This window comes from Falco rusticolus, chromosome 10, assembly GCF_015220075.1.
Source record: "Falco rusticolus isolate bFalRus1 chromosome 10, bFalRus1.pri, whole genome shotgun sequence".
NCBI classification, from domain to species: domain Eukaryota; kingdom Metazoa; phylum Chordata; class Aves; order Falconiformes; family Falconidae; genus Falco; species Falco rusticolus.
Genome location: NC_051196.1, coordinates 19,326,212 through 19,342,711, shown reverse-complemented (window position 1 = coordinate 19,342,711; position 16,500 = coordinate 19,326,212). Strand labels below are relative to the sequence as shown.

Genomic DNA, 16,500 nt, shown 5'->3' with positions numbered 1-16,500 from the left:
CCCAGCCTAGCACATGCAGAATGCGGGCGAAGGACATGGAGGGAGGTAAGGATCCGACCAGCCCCAAGCACTGCACCACTGATGGTCAAAAGTCATTCATGGCACCAGGAGACCCGCTCCCATTTCCGAGTCACAGTCCCTAAATCTGTTTGTGCTGTCGGAAACATCATAACAATTACAATCCAACACTGAGCCCAGCTTGCACACAGAGCATCCGTGTCACCCACACGTAACCTCTGCCGGTCAGGAACCAGCCTGACATTTCAGAGCAAGGGCAAGAACATACAACTGTTGTAATCCTTAATCTGCGCTGGCTGCAAGCCATATCCTGGGCAAATCCTTGGAGGCCAATTACTAGATATAACATGTTCAGAGACACAGACATACAGAATCAGCAGGACCCCATTAAGATGAAGTAATCCAGCATTCAAGTCCCAACTTCCGTACTGCGATAGCTCCTGTGACCCAGTTAACTTTTTTTGGCAGAGTATTTATAGATGCTGACTTGCCTGCCTTTGAGTTCAGCTAGAAACTCTAGGTGAGGGAATCGAAAAAGACAAAATTATTTCCACTTATTCATCACCAGACACTAACCTGATGGCAGTTGGCATCCAACCAGTAAGGAAACGCTGCACCACCGAGCTCTGTTTTAATTCCACAACCGAAACTGTTCCTTTCAAAATAAAAGTGGTATTAAGAAACATGTTGAGTACCCGTTAACAAAATATTCACTGCCACCAGCAAGGGGCTTCACAGGCATGATGTAGGAAAGCTTTTGCTTGTATGTATGTGGAGAAATATGTTAAGACACGTAAAAAATCAAAATCAACAGAAGTTCAAAGCTGGGAGAGGGGATGCTACACTGAGCAGTGTTTCACAGAGGCGGATGCGAGGAGGCAGCCTGTTCCCGCTCCTTACCAGGTGCATCGTGAGGAGGCAGCTTAAGGACGAAGATCCCTCCTGAAGCAGAGGGCAGAGCGAAGAGAGCCTCCCCCTCACTGCTAAGCCACGCCGCTGAGGCGACAGAATTAGATGCCAGGCCTGGCACGCTGGGAATCACATAGTAATTGGAAGGATCTCTGAAGTTGATTTTGCTGATATCTGTAAACACGGACTGCATTTGGCTCTCTGTTATCAGGTCCTGGAGGGAAACGGCAGAGTACAAATCCTGAGCACACATACACAAGGCACAGAGAAAACAACCAGACACCTGTGGAATGGCAATGGCCACACTGCTACTTGATAACAAGGATTTTTTTCTGTTAAGGACTTTCATCACTACCACTCCCGTTTCCTTTACTGTTAACCCTTTACAAGCAGATATGCAAGGGATTTCAAAACCTGCCATTTTCTAGCAGAATACTTGCTCGCTCTCTCCCTCATACACTATAACGCTCCCAAAGGAGCTCTGCAGTCCATCAGCTGCTTTGAAACAGCTCAGAGCAAAATGCTGGTAATGAGTTCCGCGAAAAACAGCTCTGCAGTAGCACAGCATCATCCCTTGGCAAAGCTGTCTGGAACTGTAAAAGCAAGAGATAAGCTCTCCAAGCGAGGAAAGGCACCTGACAAGACACACCAGAAGCAGACATGAGAGAAAAAGTCACAGCAAACAGGTAAACGTGATGTAAATTTTGCATAGGATCCATCTTCCACATGAGATAAAATATCCTATACCTTGCTATGTACAGAGGGCAAGTTACAAACACAGCCAGCCTTTCCTCTGAAGCACTCAGTTGCTACCTTCAAAGTGTAATTTGTCCCCATTGTCACAGGGCTGGGCCCCCAGGACCTCCAGCAGAGTCACCTCCAACCTCTGAGCCTCATTTCAGGTTATGTCACCAAGTTTCAACAAAATTAGAGCCCTAATCACCAATCTGAAACACTCAGCTTTGGGGCAAACGCTGCGAATCCAATGCCTACAGCCTCTGCCTCCCCAGCATGTGGTCTGAGTACATTCAGTCCCAAACAAAGCCAGAGATTTCCAGCTTGTTTTTCTTATTTGACTCTTTTCCCCAGTAGTTTTCACTTCCACTACCCCATGCGGATGAACACACCTGCTCTATCTGGCCAAGAATCAGAGGCCTTGGGAGTTCAGCAGTTTATAACATCTACAAAGAAATTTAACTAGAAAAGTTTGGAGAGTAACTAAAGCAGAGAGTTTCCACACAGCTCAAGAGAGCCTGATATGCTCCAGCTTTGTGCCTCTGGACACACAGGAGGGTTCCAGTCGAGGGTACAAATCCCCACCACAGAGCTATGAATCGGATCAGTCGTGATGGACTGATCCAGCTGGCAGGTAACTGTCATCAGCTGCAGGCCTCAGCAGAGCACAGGAGAATAAGTGCAGCAAAAACTCGGGGGTCAAGACAAAGATGGTCATGTAAGTGAAGGAAAGAGGAAGGAGAAGAAAATAAACCCAGACCCAGCAATGCCAAGGCAGTCCCTCACCACCTCCTCCAAGCAGTGTGATGCCCAGCCGGGCACCAAGCAACGGTCGCCTGCCCCAATTCCCTCCCCTCCGTGTCGCTGAACACTATCATGTATGGCACAGGGACCATCCCCTTGGCCAGGGTGGGCTGTGCCCCTTCCCAGCCTCCTGCCCACCCCCAGCCAGCTCATTTTGGGGGGCAGCATGAGAATCAGATGAGCCGACAATGCCATGCACACACTGCTTGGTGACAGATGAGCCGACAATGCCATGCACGCACTGCTCGGTGACAGCTCAAGCAGTGGTGTGTCCCCAACTCTGCTGCGGTGACAAATCCACCACACAGTGCCATGTGAGCAGCTGCAAAGAAAACCAACTCCATTCCGGTCAAAAGCAGTATACAGTCTGCTCAGCAGGGAAAAAAATCCAGCCCAATTGGAAAGGGCTCAGGAAACACCGAGCTTCATACCTATCAGCAGCTCACCTCCAGCATTTCTACAGCCAGCCCACACGTGATGGGCACAACTGTGGTGACAGGGTTTATGTGAAGCCCTGCAACAAGACAGTGTTGGGGTTTAATCCTGCTGGGCAGCAAAGCAGCACACAGCCACATGCTCACTCCCCCCACAAGTGGGATGGGGGAAGAGGAATGGAAGAATAAAAGCAAGAAAACTTGCAAGGTTAAAGTAAAAAAACCAAAATAATCACTTAATAAGTGAAGGACAAGGAGAAGACAGAAGAAAACAAAACCAGGGACACAAAGGCTAGATAGACCAACACCCAGCCCGCTCCCCAGCAAAAGGTGGCTAACTGCCCCTGAAACCCTCTTTTCCCTTTTATTGCTGAGAATGATATTATTCAGCAAGCAACATCCCTTTGGTTAGTTCAAGTCATCTGCCCAGTCGTGCCCCCTCCCAAACCACTGCACACCCCCAAATCTATTCACATGGGGGACAGAGTGAGAAACAGAAGGCCTTGAAGGCTGCTTTCAGCAAAAGCTAAATTACTAGCACATTATCAACACTCTTTTGGTCACAAATTCAAAACCTGGCACCACACAAGCTACTACAGTGAAAATTAACTCCATCATGGCCAAAATTAACTATGTCACGACCAAAATAATTGTCACAGCCAAAAGTGGTATGGGTGGGAAGCAGTACTTTGTGCTGAGAAGCACGCCAAGGCTTTTGCTATTTCGAAATGCACTTGGCTCTGCTGAGGGCTGGGGCAGGACCGAGGCAGGTGGCTGACAGAGGCAGGCAGCAGGCCATGCCAGTACTCACGCTGCGGTACATGCGGGCAGGATGCGGCAGGAGCAGGCGATGCACCGTCTGCCCGGTGATCAGCAGGATGACCAAGTGGCTCTGCACCTCGCAGAGGTGCACACCGCCCGGCAGAAACGGGCAGCCCTGGATGCGGAGGCGTACGGCATTGTGTAGCAAGTTAACGTCCAGAGATTCCTCCACCAGCTCCACCGTGTCTCCCGATGTGGTCCTGAGGGAAGAGACCGGGGAAGGCGTGAGGACGGCGGGCACGGGTGGGGGGAGAGGTGGGCCCCAGCAGGAGGGGAGTGAAGCCGGCACAAAGAGAAGGGCCCCAGCCGGGCCCGGGGCCAGGCCCAGCCGCGGAAGGGGCGGGGGCCGGGGCAGGCCTGGGGCCGGGCCTGGGACTGGGCCTGCCCCCGGGCCCGTACTCACCACCGCACGAAGCGGTTCCTGGTGGCGGCGGCGAGCTGCGCGCTCTCCTGGTAGCAGAAACCACCCGCGCTGTCCCCATAGCGACCGGCTGGGAGCGGAAGCGTCCCCGGGGGACTAAAAGCCACCTCCTGAGGCCGCCGCGGTGGGCCCCGAGCCGCCGCGCTCAGCTCCAGGCAGCTCCGCTCCGTCAAGCCCGCCGCCATCTTGCCGCCTGCCTTCCCGCCTCGGCCGCACGGGGCATCACGGGAAGGGAGGCGCGGGGGGTGCCGGGGAGGGGCGGGGCGTGCTGCTGCGCCCCCTGGTGGGCGGGCGGGGGGGCAGCACGGGGGGTCTGGGGACAGGGTGTCTGGGGAAGGGGGCTTTGGGGAGAGGGTTTGCAGAGGAGGTTTGTGGAAGAAAGATCTGGGGGGCGAGGGGAAAGGGAGGTGGTCCAAGGATGGGGTGTGTGGAGGGGATATGGGGTGTCCCGGGGATGGGGTATGGGGAGGGGATATAGGGGGTGGGCCTGGGAAGGGGGGGGAGAGGGGCATCTCCAGGGCACCGGATCTGGGTTCGGGAGGCCGGAGCAGCGCCCGCGCCCCGCCCCCCCCCCCCCAGCTGCCGCCGGCGCGGCGTGTCAGGCACGCGGGGCCAGGCTGCTGGCAGAGCACGTGCCGGTGTCCCAGCGAGGGCGGCGGGGACCCCTCTGCCCCCCCAGCCCGGCCATGCCAGCACGGTGCGCACGGTGCCCCCCGATGCCATGTGGTGCCGGGGGCCCGGCCGGGCACGCCGTGCTGGCCCCAAACAATCCTGCCTTTGAGCGGGAGCCCTGCTCCGGCAGCACGAGGCCGCGGCAGGACAGCCCCATGCTGGCGGTGCGTGCCATGGGGCGCTGGGGTGCTGCGCCTGGGCCGGGGGCTCTGCCTACCCCCTGCTCCATCGCAGGGGTTGGAGCACCCTGGGTGCTGCAGCACCCCCAGGAGCTGGGGCCGGTGGCACAGCGGTGCCGTGCCATGCTGAGCTGGGCCACGCTGGGAAGGGCAGGGATGGGGGTCCCAGGTGCATCCCCCTGCCCCTGGCACCTGCGCTGCCCTGGCCCCAAGGGGGTCCCGCTGGTGGTGCCCCACATCTGCCCCATGGCTGGCAGCACCTGCGGGCTCTGCCCCTTGGTGACCATGTCCCCCTGGGCTGGGGTCCCATGGGGTGGCCCAGTGGGCGTGGTGTCCCCCCACACTGCGCCTCGGTGCGTGCAGGGACATTGCCAGGATCCGGCTGGGACTGTGCTGGGACCATACCAGGACTCTACTGGGATGATGCCTGGACTGTGCTGGGATAATACCAGGACAGTACCGGGACTGTATGGGAACCATACTGGGACTGTGCTGGGATCATGCCTGGACTGTACCGGGACTGTACTGAGGCTGTACCGGGCCTGTACTGGGACCGGGCCTGGACAGTACGGGACCGTACAGGAACCAGACCGGGACTGTCCGCCGTGCGGGCGGCGGGCGGGGCGGGGGTGATGCCGGGGCCGGAGCCGCCGCCGGGCCGGGCGGGGCGGGCGCAGTCCCCGCCCCCGGGGCGCTCCCGCCGCTTCCTGCGGGCACGGCCGGGCCGGGGCGGCGGCGCGCGGTGAGTGCGGCCCGGGGCAGCGGGGGGGCGGCCGGGGGGGCGGGGGCTGCCGAGCCCCGGGGGTCCCGGTGGAGCGGGAGCCGGGGGTGCCCGGCGCCGGGGGTCCCGGTGGAGCGGGAGGTGTCGGTCCCCGGGGGTGCCCGGCACCGGGGGTCCTGGTGGGGTGGGAGCCGGGGGTCCCGGCAGAGCAGGCGCTGTGGATCATGGGGGTGCCGCGGGTCCCAGTGGAGCAGGAGCCATGGATCCCGGTGGGGCAGGAGCCGTGGATCCTGGTGGGGCAGAAGCTGTGGATCCCCGTGGGGCAGGAATCACTGCATCCCAGTGGGGCAGGAGCCGTGGGTCCCGGTGGGGCAGGAGCCACTGCATCCCAGTGGGGCGGGAGCCATGGGTCTCAGTGGAGCAGGAGCCGTGGGTCTCTGGGACAGGGAGCCACGGGGCCTGGAGTGCCCAGTGCTGTGGGTGCCAGTGGGACAGGGAGCCGTGGGTCCCAGGGTGCCCAGCAGTGTGGGTGCCGGTGGGGCTGGCACCATGTGTCTCGGTGGGGCAGGAGCTCTGGGTGCCCACGGGGTGGGAGCTCTGGGTGCTGGGGTGCCCACAGCCATGGGTCCCAGTGGGGCAGGAGCTCTGGGTGCTGGAGGGGCCATAGGGGTGGAGGGCCCTGGTGAGCCATGGGGCAGGGCTGTGGGTGCCCAGGGAGGGCAGGGGACTGGGGGTCCTGGGAGACACCCGGTACAGGCAGCCATGGGGCTGGGGAGGACCCCAGGCCCAGCTGAGGGGTGCAGGGCACGATGGTGACCCCTGTGCGTGCACTGGCAGCTGGGACGGGGGTACCACACCGGGACCCCGAGTCGCATGTGGAGCGGGGTGCCTTGCACCCCTCCGGTGGGATCAGGTGGCTGCTGGCCACACGGGACGCCATGGGCGCGGGACACTAAGAGGCTTTGGCAGCCCTGCGGGCTTGATGCCACCGTGTTCTGGGCACTCTGCACCGTGGGCTCGGGCTCCAGTCCCACCCGGGCATGGCGTCACAGCTGCCGTGGTGTGTGGGGGTCTCACTGCTGTGGCATGGGGACCCCTGTCGTGCCGCACCACCTGCGGCACCGCGATGCTGCGGGCAGGAGTGCCAGCACCCAGGCTGTGCCTGCCGGGCACCGGCGGTGCCAGCCGGGGCCAGGAGCGACGGCCGCGCCGAGCCATGGCAGCTGGGCTGGAGCCGGCAGCGACCTTCCCCGCTCCCAAGGCCGCTGCGATCCTGGAAAATGCCTGGAAATGGTGAACTGCCTTCCCTTATATGGCTCCGCCAGGCTGGCCTCCTCCAGCCCTGCTCGGCCGGCTGCCCGACCCTGCACCCCCGGCCTGCCCACCCTCGTCTCCCGGCGTGCCGTGCCGTGCTGTGCTGTGCCGTGCCGTGCCAGGGCCCTGGGAAAGCACCGTGGGCTGAGCCTCACGCCCCGGCTCCCGCGCAGGAATGTGCAACAGGGCCGGCAATCCCGCGGCGGGGAGAAAACCTCACCCCGCGAGCACCGGCACCAGCGGCTCGGCACAGCACCGGCCCCTGCTGCAGTTTCCCCTGCTGGGGAGTTTTGGGGTCCCCCCATGCCGGGGCCAGCCGGCAGCCTCCTGGTGTCCTTCCTTGCCTGTGCTGCCAGCAGCACCCATGGGCCACATACAGCTCGGCACCCCGGGGGTCTCTCCTGTCCCCAGCAGCAAGGCTGGGGGTGCCCCGGGGTTCTGGCAGCCCCCGGGGTTGGGGGCAGCATCCTGTCCCGGCAGGGGTGAAGGTCAAGGCTAATCCCAATCCCCCTCCCCCCCCCGGGAGAAGGCGGCAAGTGGGAGCCGGGGGGGCTCTGGCTAGCAGCGTGCCCACCGCGGCGGTGCTGGGGGGTAAGAGGATAAAGCCCCCAGCCGGGTGGGCTGGCGGTGGCCCAGGCGAGTGGCCACGGTCCCTGTGACGTGGGGCCGGCGCAGTAATCCCGGCGCGCTGAGCGGATTAGGGTGGCCGGGGGCGGCCTGCGGGGACGAGCCGAGGTGGCCGCAAATCCCTGGCCGGGCATCACGTGGGGGAGCCAGCGCGGGCACTGGGCCACCGTCCCCCCGTAGCAGGCGTGGGGTAGCTGTGCCCTGTGTGCCCCCCACGGTGCCACCCGGGTGTCCCCTCTTGTCCCCTGGAAGGGACATGGGTGGGGGCGGGGATCGGACCCTGCCGGGTGTGGATGCTGGGGGTCTGCTGGCCTCAGTGGCCCCGGCAGGATGGGCTGTCCATGGGGCTGGGTGCCCCCCACCCAGTGCCAGGGTGTCCATGGGGCCGGGTCTCCCCTGGCCAACATGACCATGGGGCCAGGGCAAGGCTGAAGGATTCGGGGTCTGGGCGGGCTGCTCCCCAAATCACTCAGAGCCAGGATGCCGAGGGGGTGCCCCATGGCAGAGCCAGCTGTGCCAGCAACAGGGATGCCTGGGCTGCAGCACAGTCTGGGGATGTGGGGCTGGGGGCGGCACCATGGTGGGTATTTGGGGGGCTCCTGGCTTGCATGGGAAAGCTGTGGGGAGGGCGGCGGCGGGATCGCAGCCATGCGGCATGGCGGGTGCAGGGAGGAGCCGGCGGGAACCGGCCTGACCGGTTCAATACTGGCACCCCCCCGGTGGTGCCGGGGGGCTCGGGCAGCCCCGCCGCCGGCACGTGGCCGGGCTGAAGGTCACTGTCCCTGGGGCCACCCACCTGCTGGGGTGAGCGGGCTCGGTGCCCTGCTGCAAACTGTCCCTCTGCCAAACAGCGCAGCGGTGAGCCCTTGCTGCCGCTCTGGCACGCTTTGCTGCTGGCAGCTGGTTTTTGGGTGCCCCAGCTGGATCGGTGGCACCGCACGGTTTCGGTGGCACAGGAGGATACTGGTGCCGTAGGGGAGTAGCCGGTGGCACCGGTGGTCCGGAAGGGCGGGCCAGCGCTCAGCTCACCAGGAAGGTGTCCCACAGGCGCGGCAGTGACGCACAGCGGGGTGCCAGCGGGTGGGGGCTCGGCATGGCGATGGCGTTGGTCCCACCGGGGAGCCTCTTCCTCCTGGAGCATGGTCTCTGGCTCCTGGAGTGCATCACCTGGCTCTGGGGCAAGGGAGGGGGTGAACCCCTAATTCTCAGGGCCCTGGCGGGTGGGAGGCCTTGTTGGGCTGTGCCAGGATCCGGCCAGGCTGTATCCTGCCTCGGCTGTTCCGTAGCCGGGGATTTTTGGGGTTGAGGGGTGCTGGCACCACCCTGGCCTGAAGTGTTTGGCCATCAGGTCAACCTCGGGGGCTCTTTGCAGGGGGGTCTCCACACCCCCCTAACCATGCTGCTCTCCCCCCTCCCAGACCCGTCCTGCACCCCACCAGTGCTGAGGGATGCCGGCATGCCGGTGCCCGCCTGCCTGCAGCACCCTACCCTGAGCCCGGTGCTGGAGCCTGGCCACGCCATGGAGGAGCCGGCTGGCGGCGGGGCCGAGCCATGGGCTGAGGGGCTGTGCAACAGCAACAACAACGCTTCCCCCGGGGGGTGGCCGGGTGGCCGTGGCGGGCACCCCCTGGCACCTTTTGGTGGCCCCGGGGCCGAGCCCAGCTACCTGGGGCGGGTGGTGCTGGAGATTGTGGAGTCGGAGCGCACCTACGCCCGTGACCTGCGCAGCATCGTGGAGGTGAGTGCTGGGGAGGGACACGGGACACCCCTCAGATGGGGTTTGGGGGTGGCCTGGCTGGTTGCACCAGTGCCGCCACCACCCATGGGTGCCCGGCAGGGTTACCTGGGCAAGATTATCGATGCGGAGGAGCCAGTGCTGCGGCCGGAGCAGGTCAGCGCGCTTTTCGGCAACATCGAGGACATTTACGAGCTCAGCAGGTGGGTGCTCCCTGTGCCGCGGGTGGGGGGGGCACAGCCAGTCCCACAGCTGGGGGGGCTGTTGTCATCCCATCCCCTCTGTCCCCCCTAGCACCCTGCTGCAAAACCTGGAGAGCTGCGCCAATGACCCCGTGGCCGTGGCTGTCTGCTTCGTCACCCGGGTAAGGGTGGGCATGGCGGGGGGCACTGGCGGGGGGCACAGGGCCGTGCCAGGCTCTCACCGTGCTCCCCCTGCCCGCAGAGCCAGGAGTTTGCCATCTACACCCAGTACTGCAACAACTACCCCAGGTGAGTTGGGAGGGGCCTGGCTGGGCAGGGGGCTGGGCAGGGGGCTGATCCCGCTCCCTGCCCGCAGCTCGGTGGCGGCGCTGGCCGAGTGCATGAGGAGCAAGCCCCAGGCCCGGTTCCTCCGTGAGTGCCAGGAGCGGCTGCGGCACGCGCTGCCCCTCGGTGCCTACCTGCTCAAGCCCGTCCAGAGGATCCTCAAGTACCACCTGCTGCTCCAGGTGAGCCGGCATGTGGCGCGGCATGGGCACCCAGCAGGGTACCGGTGCCTGGTGTGGTGTGAGTGCCTGGTGTGGCACGGGGACATGGCATGGCGTGGGCACCCGGCAGGGTACCGGTGCCTGGTGTGGTGTGAGTGCCTGGTGTGGCACGGGGACATGGCATGGCGTGGGCACCCGGCAGGGTACCGGTGCCTGGTGTGGTGTGAGTGCCTGGTGTGGCACGGGGACATGGCATGGCGTGGGCACCCGGCAGGGTACTGGCGCCTGGTGTGCGGTGGGTGCATGGCATGGCATATGGCGCAGTCTGGGTGCCTGGTCTGGCATGGGCACCCGGCAGGGCATAGGTGCCTGGCACAGGCCAGGTGTGTGGCGTGGCATGGGGAAGTGGCAGAGCAGGAGTTCCTGGCACAGTTTAGGCAGCTGATGTGGCACAGGCGCTTGGCACAGCTTGGTTCCCCAGCACAGCATGTTCCCTGGCAAAGTCCAGGTACCTGGCACAGCACATTTCCCTGGCACAGCCTGGTCCCCTGGCATGGCACAGCACCCTTCTCTGGCACAGCCTGGTTCCCCAGCGTGGCATGGGTGCTTGGCGTGGCACATTTCCCTGGCACAGCCTGGTTCCCTGGCATGGCATGGGCACCCAGCATGGCACATTTCCCTGGCACAGCGCACACACCTGGCATGGCACGGGCACCTGGCACAGCCTAGCCCCCTGGTATGGCACACCACCACATCTCCCCCGATGCCGCGTCCTTTGCTGGCAGGAGATCGCCAAGCACTTTGAGCACAAGTCAGGGGACGACTACGAGGTGGTGCTGGAGGCCATTGACACCATGACCTGTGTCGCCTGGTACATCAACGACATGAAGCGCAAGCACGAACACGCCATCCGCCAGCAGGTGGGCACCAGCAGTGTTGTGGGTGGCACTGGGTGGGCACCACCGTGGTGGTGGGTGTCCTGATGCACCCATCCCGGGGCACTCACGCAGGAGATCCAGTCGCTTCTGCTGGGCTGGAAGGGACCGGACCTGACCAGCTACGGGGAGCTGGTGCTGGAGGGCACCTTTCGGGTGCAGCGGGTGCGCCACGAGCGCGCTGTCTTCCTCTTTGACAAGACCCTCCTCATCACCAAGCGCCGTGGTGACCACTATGTCTACAAGAGCCACATCCCGGTGGGTGCTGGGCATGGAGAGGACCAGGGTGGGTGCTGGGGATGGGGGAGTCTGATGGGTGCCAGGGATGGGGGGGACCAGGGTTAGTGCTAGGATGGGGGTCCGGAGTGTGTTGGGGATGGAGGGGACCAGGGTGCGTGCAAGGAATGGGGAGCTCAGTGGGTGCTGGGGATGGAATGGACCAGGGTGGGTGCTAAGGATGATGAGCCAAATAGGTGTCAGAATGGGTGTCCAGGGTGTGCTGGGGATGGGGGAGACTGCAGCATGCTGGGGAGGGATGGGGACCCTGGTGGGTGCTGGGGATGGGGGGGTACCAGGGTGGGTGCTGAGGATGGGGAGCCCGGTGGGTGCTGGGAAGGGGTCTGGGGGGTGCTGGGGATGGAGGGCTGATGGCCTCTGCCTTCAGTGCTCCTCGCTGATGCTGATCGAGAGCACACGGGACTCGCTTTGCTTCAGCCTGGCTCACTACAAGCATGGCAAGCAGCAGCACAGCCTGCAGGTAGGGGGGCACAGGGTGGGGGTCACCCTGGGGAACCCCTGCCCAACCCCACCACCCTCCCTGTCCTGCCCCAGGCCAAAAATGTGGAGGAGAAACGCGTGTGGACCCATCACATCAAGCGGCTCATCCTGGAGAACCATCACGCCATCATCCCCCAGAAGGTGAGGGCAGAGCGGGATGGGTGCTGTGCTGGCACCAGGGCCCCCCCCAGCATAGCAAGGAGGGGGCAGCTGCACCCCAGCTTCACCCCTTGTTTCTCTCCGTCCTCCTTCCCCCCCAGGCTAAGGAAGCCATCCTGGAGATGGACTTGTTCTGTGAGTGCCACTGCCGCCCCACGGTCCCCTCCCTGCCCTCGCCTGTCCCCCCCAGCCCCCAGCATCACCCCTTGTCCCTGCAGACCCCCCACGCCTTCCCCGCTGCAGCCCCGAGCGCCTGAAGAAGAGCTGGTCCTGCCAGCCCCTGGCTGACCCCGCTGCTGAGCTGCGCCAGGGCCGCCGGCAGTCCGGTGAGAGCCGCACGTCCCCAGCGTCCCCACCACCGCTGCCGACCCTGCCCCGGGGTGACACCATGGCTGGGTCGCACCGATGCCCGTCGGGGTGGTGGGCACTGGGTGCTCGTGCTGATGGGTGTCCCTGTGCCCGCAGAGCCCTTCCAGCACCGGGACCGTGCGGAGACACTGCCAGACCGGCTGCACGGGCACACGGGGCGCAGGCAGTCAGGTGCAGATGCATGCAGGGAGTGAGGACCCCAGCCAGGGTGGGGGGGCTGGGGATACTGGTGGGGTTGGGGATAGGTGGGCTGGGAGACATGAGTGATGGGGGGGCTGGGGGACGCTACCATCACCTGATTTGGATGCCCAACTTCTCCCTGCAGAGCCTGCCAAAGAGATCCTGCGGCAGCTGGGTGAGCAAGGTGAGCTGGCACGGCTGCTGGCACCGGTGGGGTGGGCAGAGGAGGTCCGAGGGCTGGGGGAGGCACTCTGGGGTGCCGCTGCCCCCCCAACCTCTACTTTTCTCTCTTTTTTCTGCTTTTCTGGCAGGGCTGAAGGTAATGCTGGGGCACAGGGTGGGTTGGGGTGCCCGGGCCCCCCTAGCCCTGGCACGCTACTTGCCAGGAGTAGAGAGAACAGGACCCTGAGCCTGACACTCACCCCCGAGTAGCACGCTGACAGCGACGGGGCTCTCCTGGAGGCGGGGGAGCCCCCCCAGCACCCCAGAGCCTGGGCAGTGACTGAAGGTGTGGTGGAGGAGGAAGAGGAGGAGGAAGACGAAGAAGAGGCTTTAGACAAGGAATGCCAGGAGGAGCTGCCTGGTGCTGTGGACCTGCCAGAGCCGCAGGAGGAGCAGGTACCCACCCCAGCCCCCCAAACCCCACAGAGGGTACCTACTGCGTAGTGCTACCCTGGGCATCTCCCATCACTCCTGGGGCACCCAGCATCATTCCTAGGGTACCTCATGTTGCTTGCAGGGCACCCTGTTACTTCTGGGGCACCCCATGTCACTCCCAGGGCACCCAGCATCATTTCTGGGCACCCCATGTTACTCGGAGGGGAGGCTGCATCACTTCTGGGGCACCCCCATATTGCTCCCAGAACACCCTGCATCACTCCTGGGGTACCCCATGTTGCTCCTGGGAATGCTGTGGTGTCCTCAGCCATGAGTTTGGCTGGGGCTTACCACCAGCAGCAGTCCTGCTTCGAGCAGCCGGGTGCCCCCCCAGCCCATGACACCCCCCGCTTGCTCTTGCCCAGGCTGGGGGGCACCCACTAGCGCTGGAGGGACCCAAGCGGCCAAGCAGCTGGGGGCCAGGGAGCTGCGAGAAGGTCAGTGCAGCCCTGCAGCTCCTGCCGGGGAGTCCCGAGGGACCCAGCACCCACCTGCCTGCGCCTCCGCAGGCCAGCAGCACCAGGGAGCACCCCGAGGGGCCAGGGGCACCTGAAGCCCCCTCCTCGGCGGGGACCCCGGCACCGGTGCTGCCTGGCGGGGAGAGGGAGCCGGAGCGTGCTGCAGAGGATTTGCAGGGGCTGAGCAGTGAGGAGGAGGAGGAGGAGGAGGAAGAAGGAGCTGCCAGCAGCATCCTGCCCCCCTCGGTGCTGGACCAGGCCAGCGTCATCGCAGAGCGCTTCGGTGGTGGCAGCAGCTTCTCCCGCCGCAGCAGCCTGGCGCTGGAGGGGCGGCCGGCCAGCCGCAGCGGCAGCGCGCTCAGCCTGGATGGTGCCCCCCCACTCGAGGCCGGGGAGCCTGGGGGGTCCCGCAGCACCGTCCCTTCACCCGAGCCCCTGGCCGGAGCCCGTCGGGAGTCACTACTCTCCAGCCGGGACCGCCTGCTCCTTGACAAGATTAAAAGCTACTACGGGCACGCCGAGCACCAGGACGCCAGCTTCAGCGTGCGCCGCCGCGAGAGCCTCTCCTTCATCCCTAAGGGACTGGTGCGAAGCTCCATCTGCCGCCTCAACGGCCTCCCCCGGCCCCCGGCAGCCTCTGAGCCCCCCACCCAGCCAGCGCCAGAGGGGCCCGAGGCATCGCCAGAAGAGCCGTGCCAGGAGAACGGGCTGCAGCCCCTTGAGCCACAGCCCCCCGAGCCGCTGCTCATCCTGGAGGAGGACGACCTGGGCACCGGGGGTGAGGGGCTGCCGGCTGGGCCACCGCCGAGGCTGCTGCTGACCCCCCCGCACCCTGGCACCAAGGTGTACCAGCTGGCACGGCAGTACAGCCTCCGCATCAAGAGCCGCCGTGCCGGTGCCCGATGCCCCCCAGCACAGCCAGAGGAGGGGGACCTGTGCACCGGCACCCCCTCGGTGGTTGTGCCACGCCATGGGGGGCTGGCGGTGGCCCCCTCCCCGGGTGTCCCCCGCAGTCCCTCCAGCCCTGGCAATACCGAGCCCTTCACCTGGCCTGATGTGCGGGAGCTTCGTGCCCGTTTTGGTGCCCCACGGCCCCCACCGGTGAGCCGCAGCCGCTCGGCACCTGACGGGCCGTGCCGGGGCGGCCGGCCAGCCGAGAAGGAGCGAGGCAGCGGCCGGAGCCGGAGCGCCGAGGCAGGCGGGGGTCCCAGCACCCCTGAGCCAGCGCCGGCACGGCACAGCAGTGACGGGGCGCTGTGGGTGGCAGCGGAGGCTCCCCTGGGTCCCGGGCAGCGGGTGCTGGTGCTGGAGCAGCTGCCAGCGCCTGCTGAGCCGCCCACCTACGTGCAGATCCGCTCGCCCACCACCCGGGAGAAGATCTGCTTGAAGGCAGTGGTGGAGCGCTGCAAAGCCTACCAGGCCTCTGAGGAGTACCGGCGGCGCTGCCCCGAGCCCCTCGACACCCCTGAGCCCCCCCGCCACGGCCTCGTCAGGGACCTGCGGCAGAAATTTCAGACCCTTGATGCCGCCAGCTAGGTGGGTGACAGGGAGAAGGGGTGTCCCACAGACCCCCAGAAGAAAGAGCACCCTGTGGACCAACCTACCTGGAAGAAGGGGCACCCGTGGACCCCCAGCTCACTTGAGAGGAGGAGCACCCTGCGGACCTCCAACCTACCTGGAAGAAGGGGCATCCCATAGTCTCCCAGCTCGCCTAGAAGCAGAGGCACCCATGGACCCCCAGCTCACTCAGAAGGAGCACCTTGTAGACTTCCAACCTACCTGGAAAAAGGGGCACCCTATGGACACCCAGCCTGCCCAGGAGAAGGAGCACCCTTGGGACCTTCAACCCGCCCAGGAGCAGGGGCACCCCATGGACCTCCAGCTCACCTGGGAGAAGGAGCACCCTGGGGACCCTCAACCTGCCCCAGAGCAGGGGCACCCCATGGATCCCCCAGCTCTCTCAGGAGGAGCAGCACCCTGGGGACCTCCAACCTACCTGGAAGAAGGGCCACCCCATGGCCCACCAGCCCACAGGAGAAGGGCCACCTCATGAACCTCCAACGTGCCCAGGAGCAGGGGCACCCCACACACACACCCCAGCACCCAGCACTGCACCCAGCTCGCTTTCACATCTTTATTAGAAAAAAAACAAAAACCAAACCGAACCAAAAGTTCCTCTCTGGTCGCCTGCACTCCCCCCAGGGTGGCTTAGCCCGGCCGCGGGGTGCAGGGGTGCCCCCCGCCCCCCCCCCCCCCCCAGCAGTGCGGCAGGGGCACAGGGTGGTGGCTGTTGGGAGGGGGTCGGGGGCAAGCGGTGCCCCCCCGTGCCCACATGCTGATGCTCTTTGGTTGGTGCCTGTGGGGGCCAGGAGTGCCCCCTCTGCACCCACGTGCTGCTGGGGGGGGTGGGGCACGTTATGGCTTGGGGAGGGCGGGGGGGACCCACAACAGCACCATGTGTGGGTGCTGGGTGCCAGGTGGGGGGCATGCACGCGTGTGGCCGTGCGCATGGAGGGGTGGGTGCACCTGCATGCAGGGACACACGTGTGCACACGTGTGCGTGCAGGGACATGTGTGTGCACAGGGCTGCTGTGCACCCCTGTGCAAGGGGGCACCCCTGGGTGCACACGCCTGGAGGGGCCCATCCACACAGACGTGTGCACGGAGGGCGCCCACAGGGACGTACATATACATGTGTGTTCACCTCCACATGGGTGTGTGCATACCCTTAAGCATGGAAATGTATGTATATATAAATACAAATATATATATATACACATGTGCACACAGGCACGTGTTCAACGCACATGGGCTGTGCCCGTTCGTATATGTGCCGCTACACGTATACATGATGTGGGCCCACGCGTGTGCTCACAGAGGTGAGGG

The 16,500-nt window shown here is 64.5% G+C and overlaps 3 protein-coding genes across 8 annotated transcripts in view; 2 read left to right on the top strand and 1 right to left on the bottom strand.

The window, feature by feature from the left end:
• NUP160 (nucleoporin 160) overlaps window positions 1–4,348 on the bottom strand; it is a 28,753-nt gene extending 24,405 nt beyond the window's left edge. For 2 of the 3 annotated variants that reach the window (XM_037401740.1, XM_037401741.1), the window contains exons 1-4: window positions 4,126–4,328; window positions 3,712–3,922; window positions 919–1,141; window positions 595–673 (exon numbers count right to left, since the gene is read on the bottom strand). In XM_037401740.1, the coding sequence (XP_037257637.1) occupies window positions 595–673; window positions 919–1,141; window positions 3,712–3,922; window positions 4,126–4,328 (716 nt within the window). Of the gene's footprint in view, window positions 1–594; window positions 674–918; window positions 1,142–3,711; window positions 3,923–4,125 lie in introns of all 3 variants that reach the window. The other variant, XM_037401739.1, reaches the window with a different exon arrangement.
• A 1,312-nt stretch (window positions 4,349–5,660) lies between these two features.
• On the top strand, window positions 5,661–16,420 carry PLEKHG3 (pleckstrin homology and RhoGEF domain containing G3). Of its 4 annotated transcripts, XM_037401754.1 has the most exons (18): window positions 5,661–5,736; window positions 9,075–9,394; window positions 9,494–9,594; window positions 9,686–9,755; window positions 9,836–9,882; window positions 9,950–10,100; window positions 10,865–10,999; window positions 11,090–11,272; window positions 11,679–11,771; window positions 11,846–11,932; window positions 12,052–12,085; window positions 12,169–12,276; window positions 12,416–12,490; window positions 12,645–12,683; window positions 12,811–12,818; window positions 12,932–13,117; window positions 13,522–13,593; window positions 13,666–16,420. In XM_037401754.1, exons 2-18 carry the CDS (start codon window positions 9,113–9,115, stop codon window positions 15,148–15,150), a joined length of 3,156 nt encoding a protein of 1,051 aa, XP_037257651.1. In that variant the 5' UTR covers window positions 5,661–5,736; window positions 9,075–9,112; the 3' UTR covers window positions 15,151–16,420. The 4 variants fall into 4 exon arrangements, with proteins under 4 accessions (XP_037257651.1, XP_037257653.1, XP_037257650.1 ...); XM_037401756.1 differs by lacking the exon at window positions 13,522–13,593; XM_037401753.1 differs by having other exon boundaries at window positions 13,522–16,420.
• On the top strand, window positions 15,314–16,497 carry LOC119154741. Its single transcript, XM_037402630.1, has 2 exons — window positions 15,314–15,513; window positions 15,618–16,497. The coding sequence occupies exons 1-2, from the start codon at window positions 15,344–15,346 to the stop codon at window positions 16,495–16,497; spliced, it is 1,050 nt and encodes a 349-aa protein (XP_037258527.1). The 5' UTR covers window positions 15,314–15,343.
• The last annotated feature ends 3 nt before the right edge of the window (window positions 16,498–16,500 follow it).

What these genes read in the sequence shown, in the direction of transcription:
- LOC119154741 (XM_037402630.1), top strand. Translation starts at nt 15,344, where the DNA reads ATGGACCCCCAGCTCACTCAGAAGGAGCACCTTGTAGACTTCCAACCT. An exon ending in CAGCTCACCTGGGAGAAGGA is followed by an intron (nt 15,514 to 15,617) that starts GCACCCTGGGGA and finishes CCTACCTGGAAG; the next exon opens with AAGGGCCACCCCATGGCCCA.
- PLEKHG3 (XM_037401753.1), top strand. Translation starts at nt 9,113, where the DNA reads ATGCCGGTGCCCGCCTGCCTGCAGCACCCTACCCTGAGCCCGGTGCTG. An exon ending in CACGGGGCGCAGGCAGTCAG is followed by an intron (nt 12,491 to 12,644) that starts GTGCAGATGCAT and finishes TTCTCCCTGCAG; the next exon opens with AGCCTGCCAAAGAGATCCTG. An exon ending in CAGAGCCGCAGGAGGAGCAG is followed by an intron (nt 13,118 to 13,521) that starts GTACCCACCCCA and finishes GCTCTTGCCCAG; the next exon opens with GCTGGGGGGCACCCACTAGC.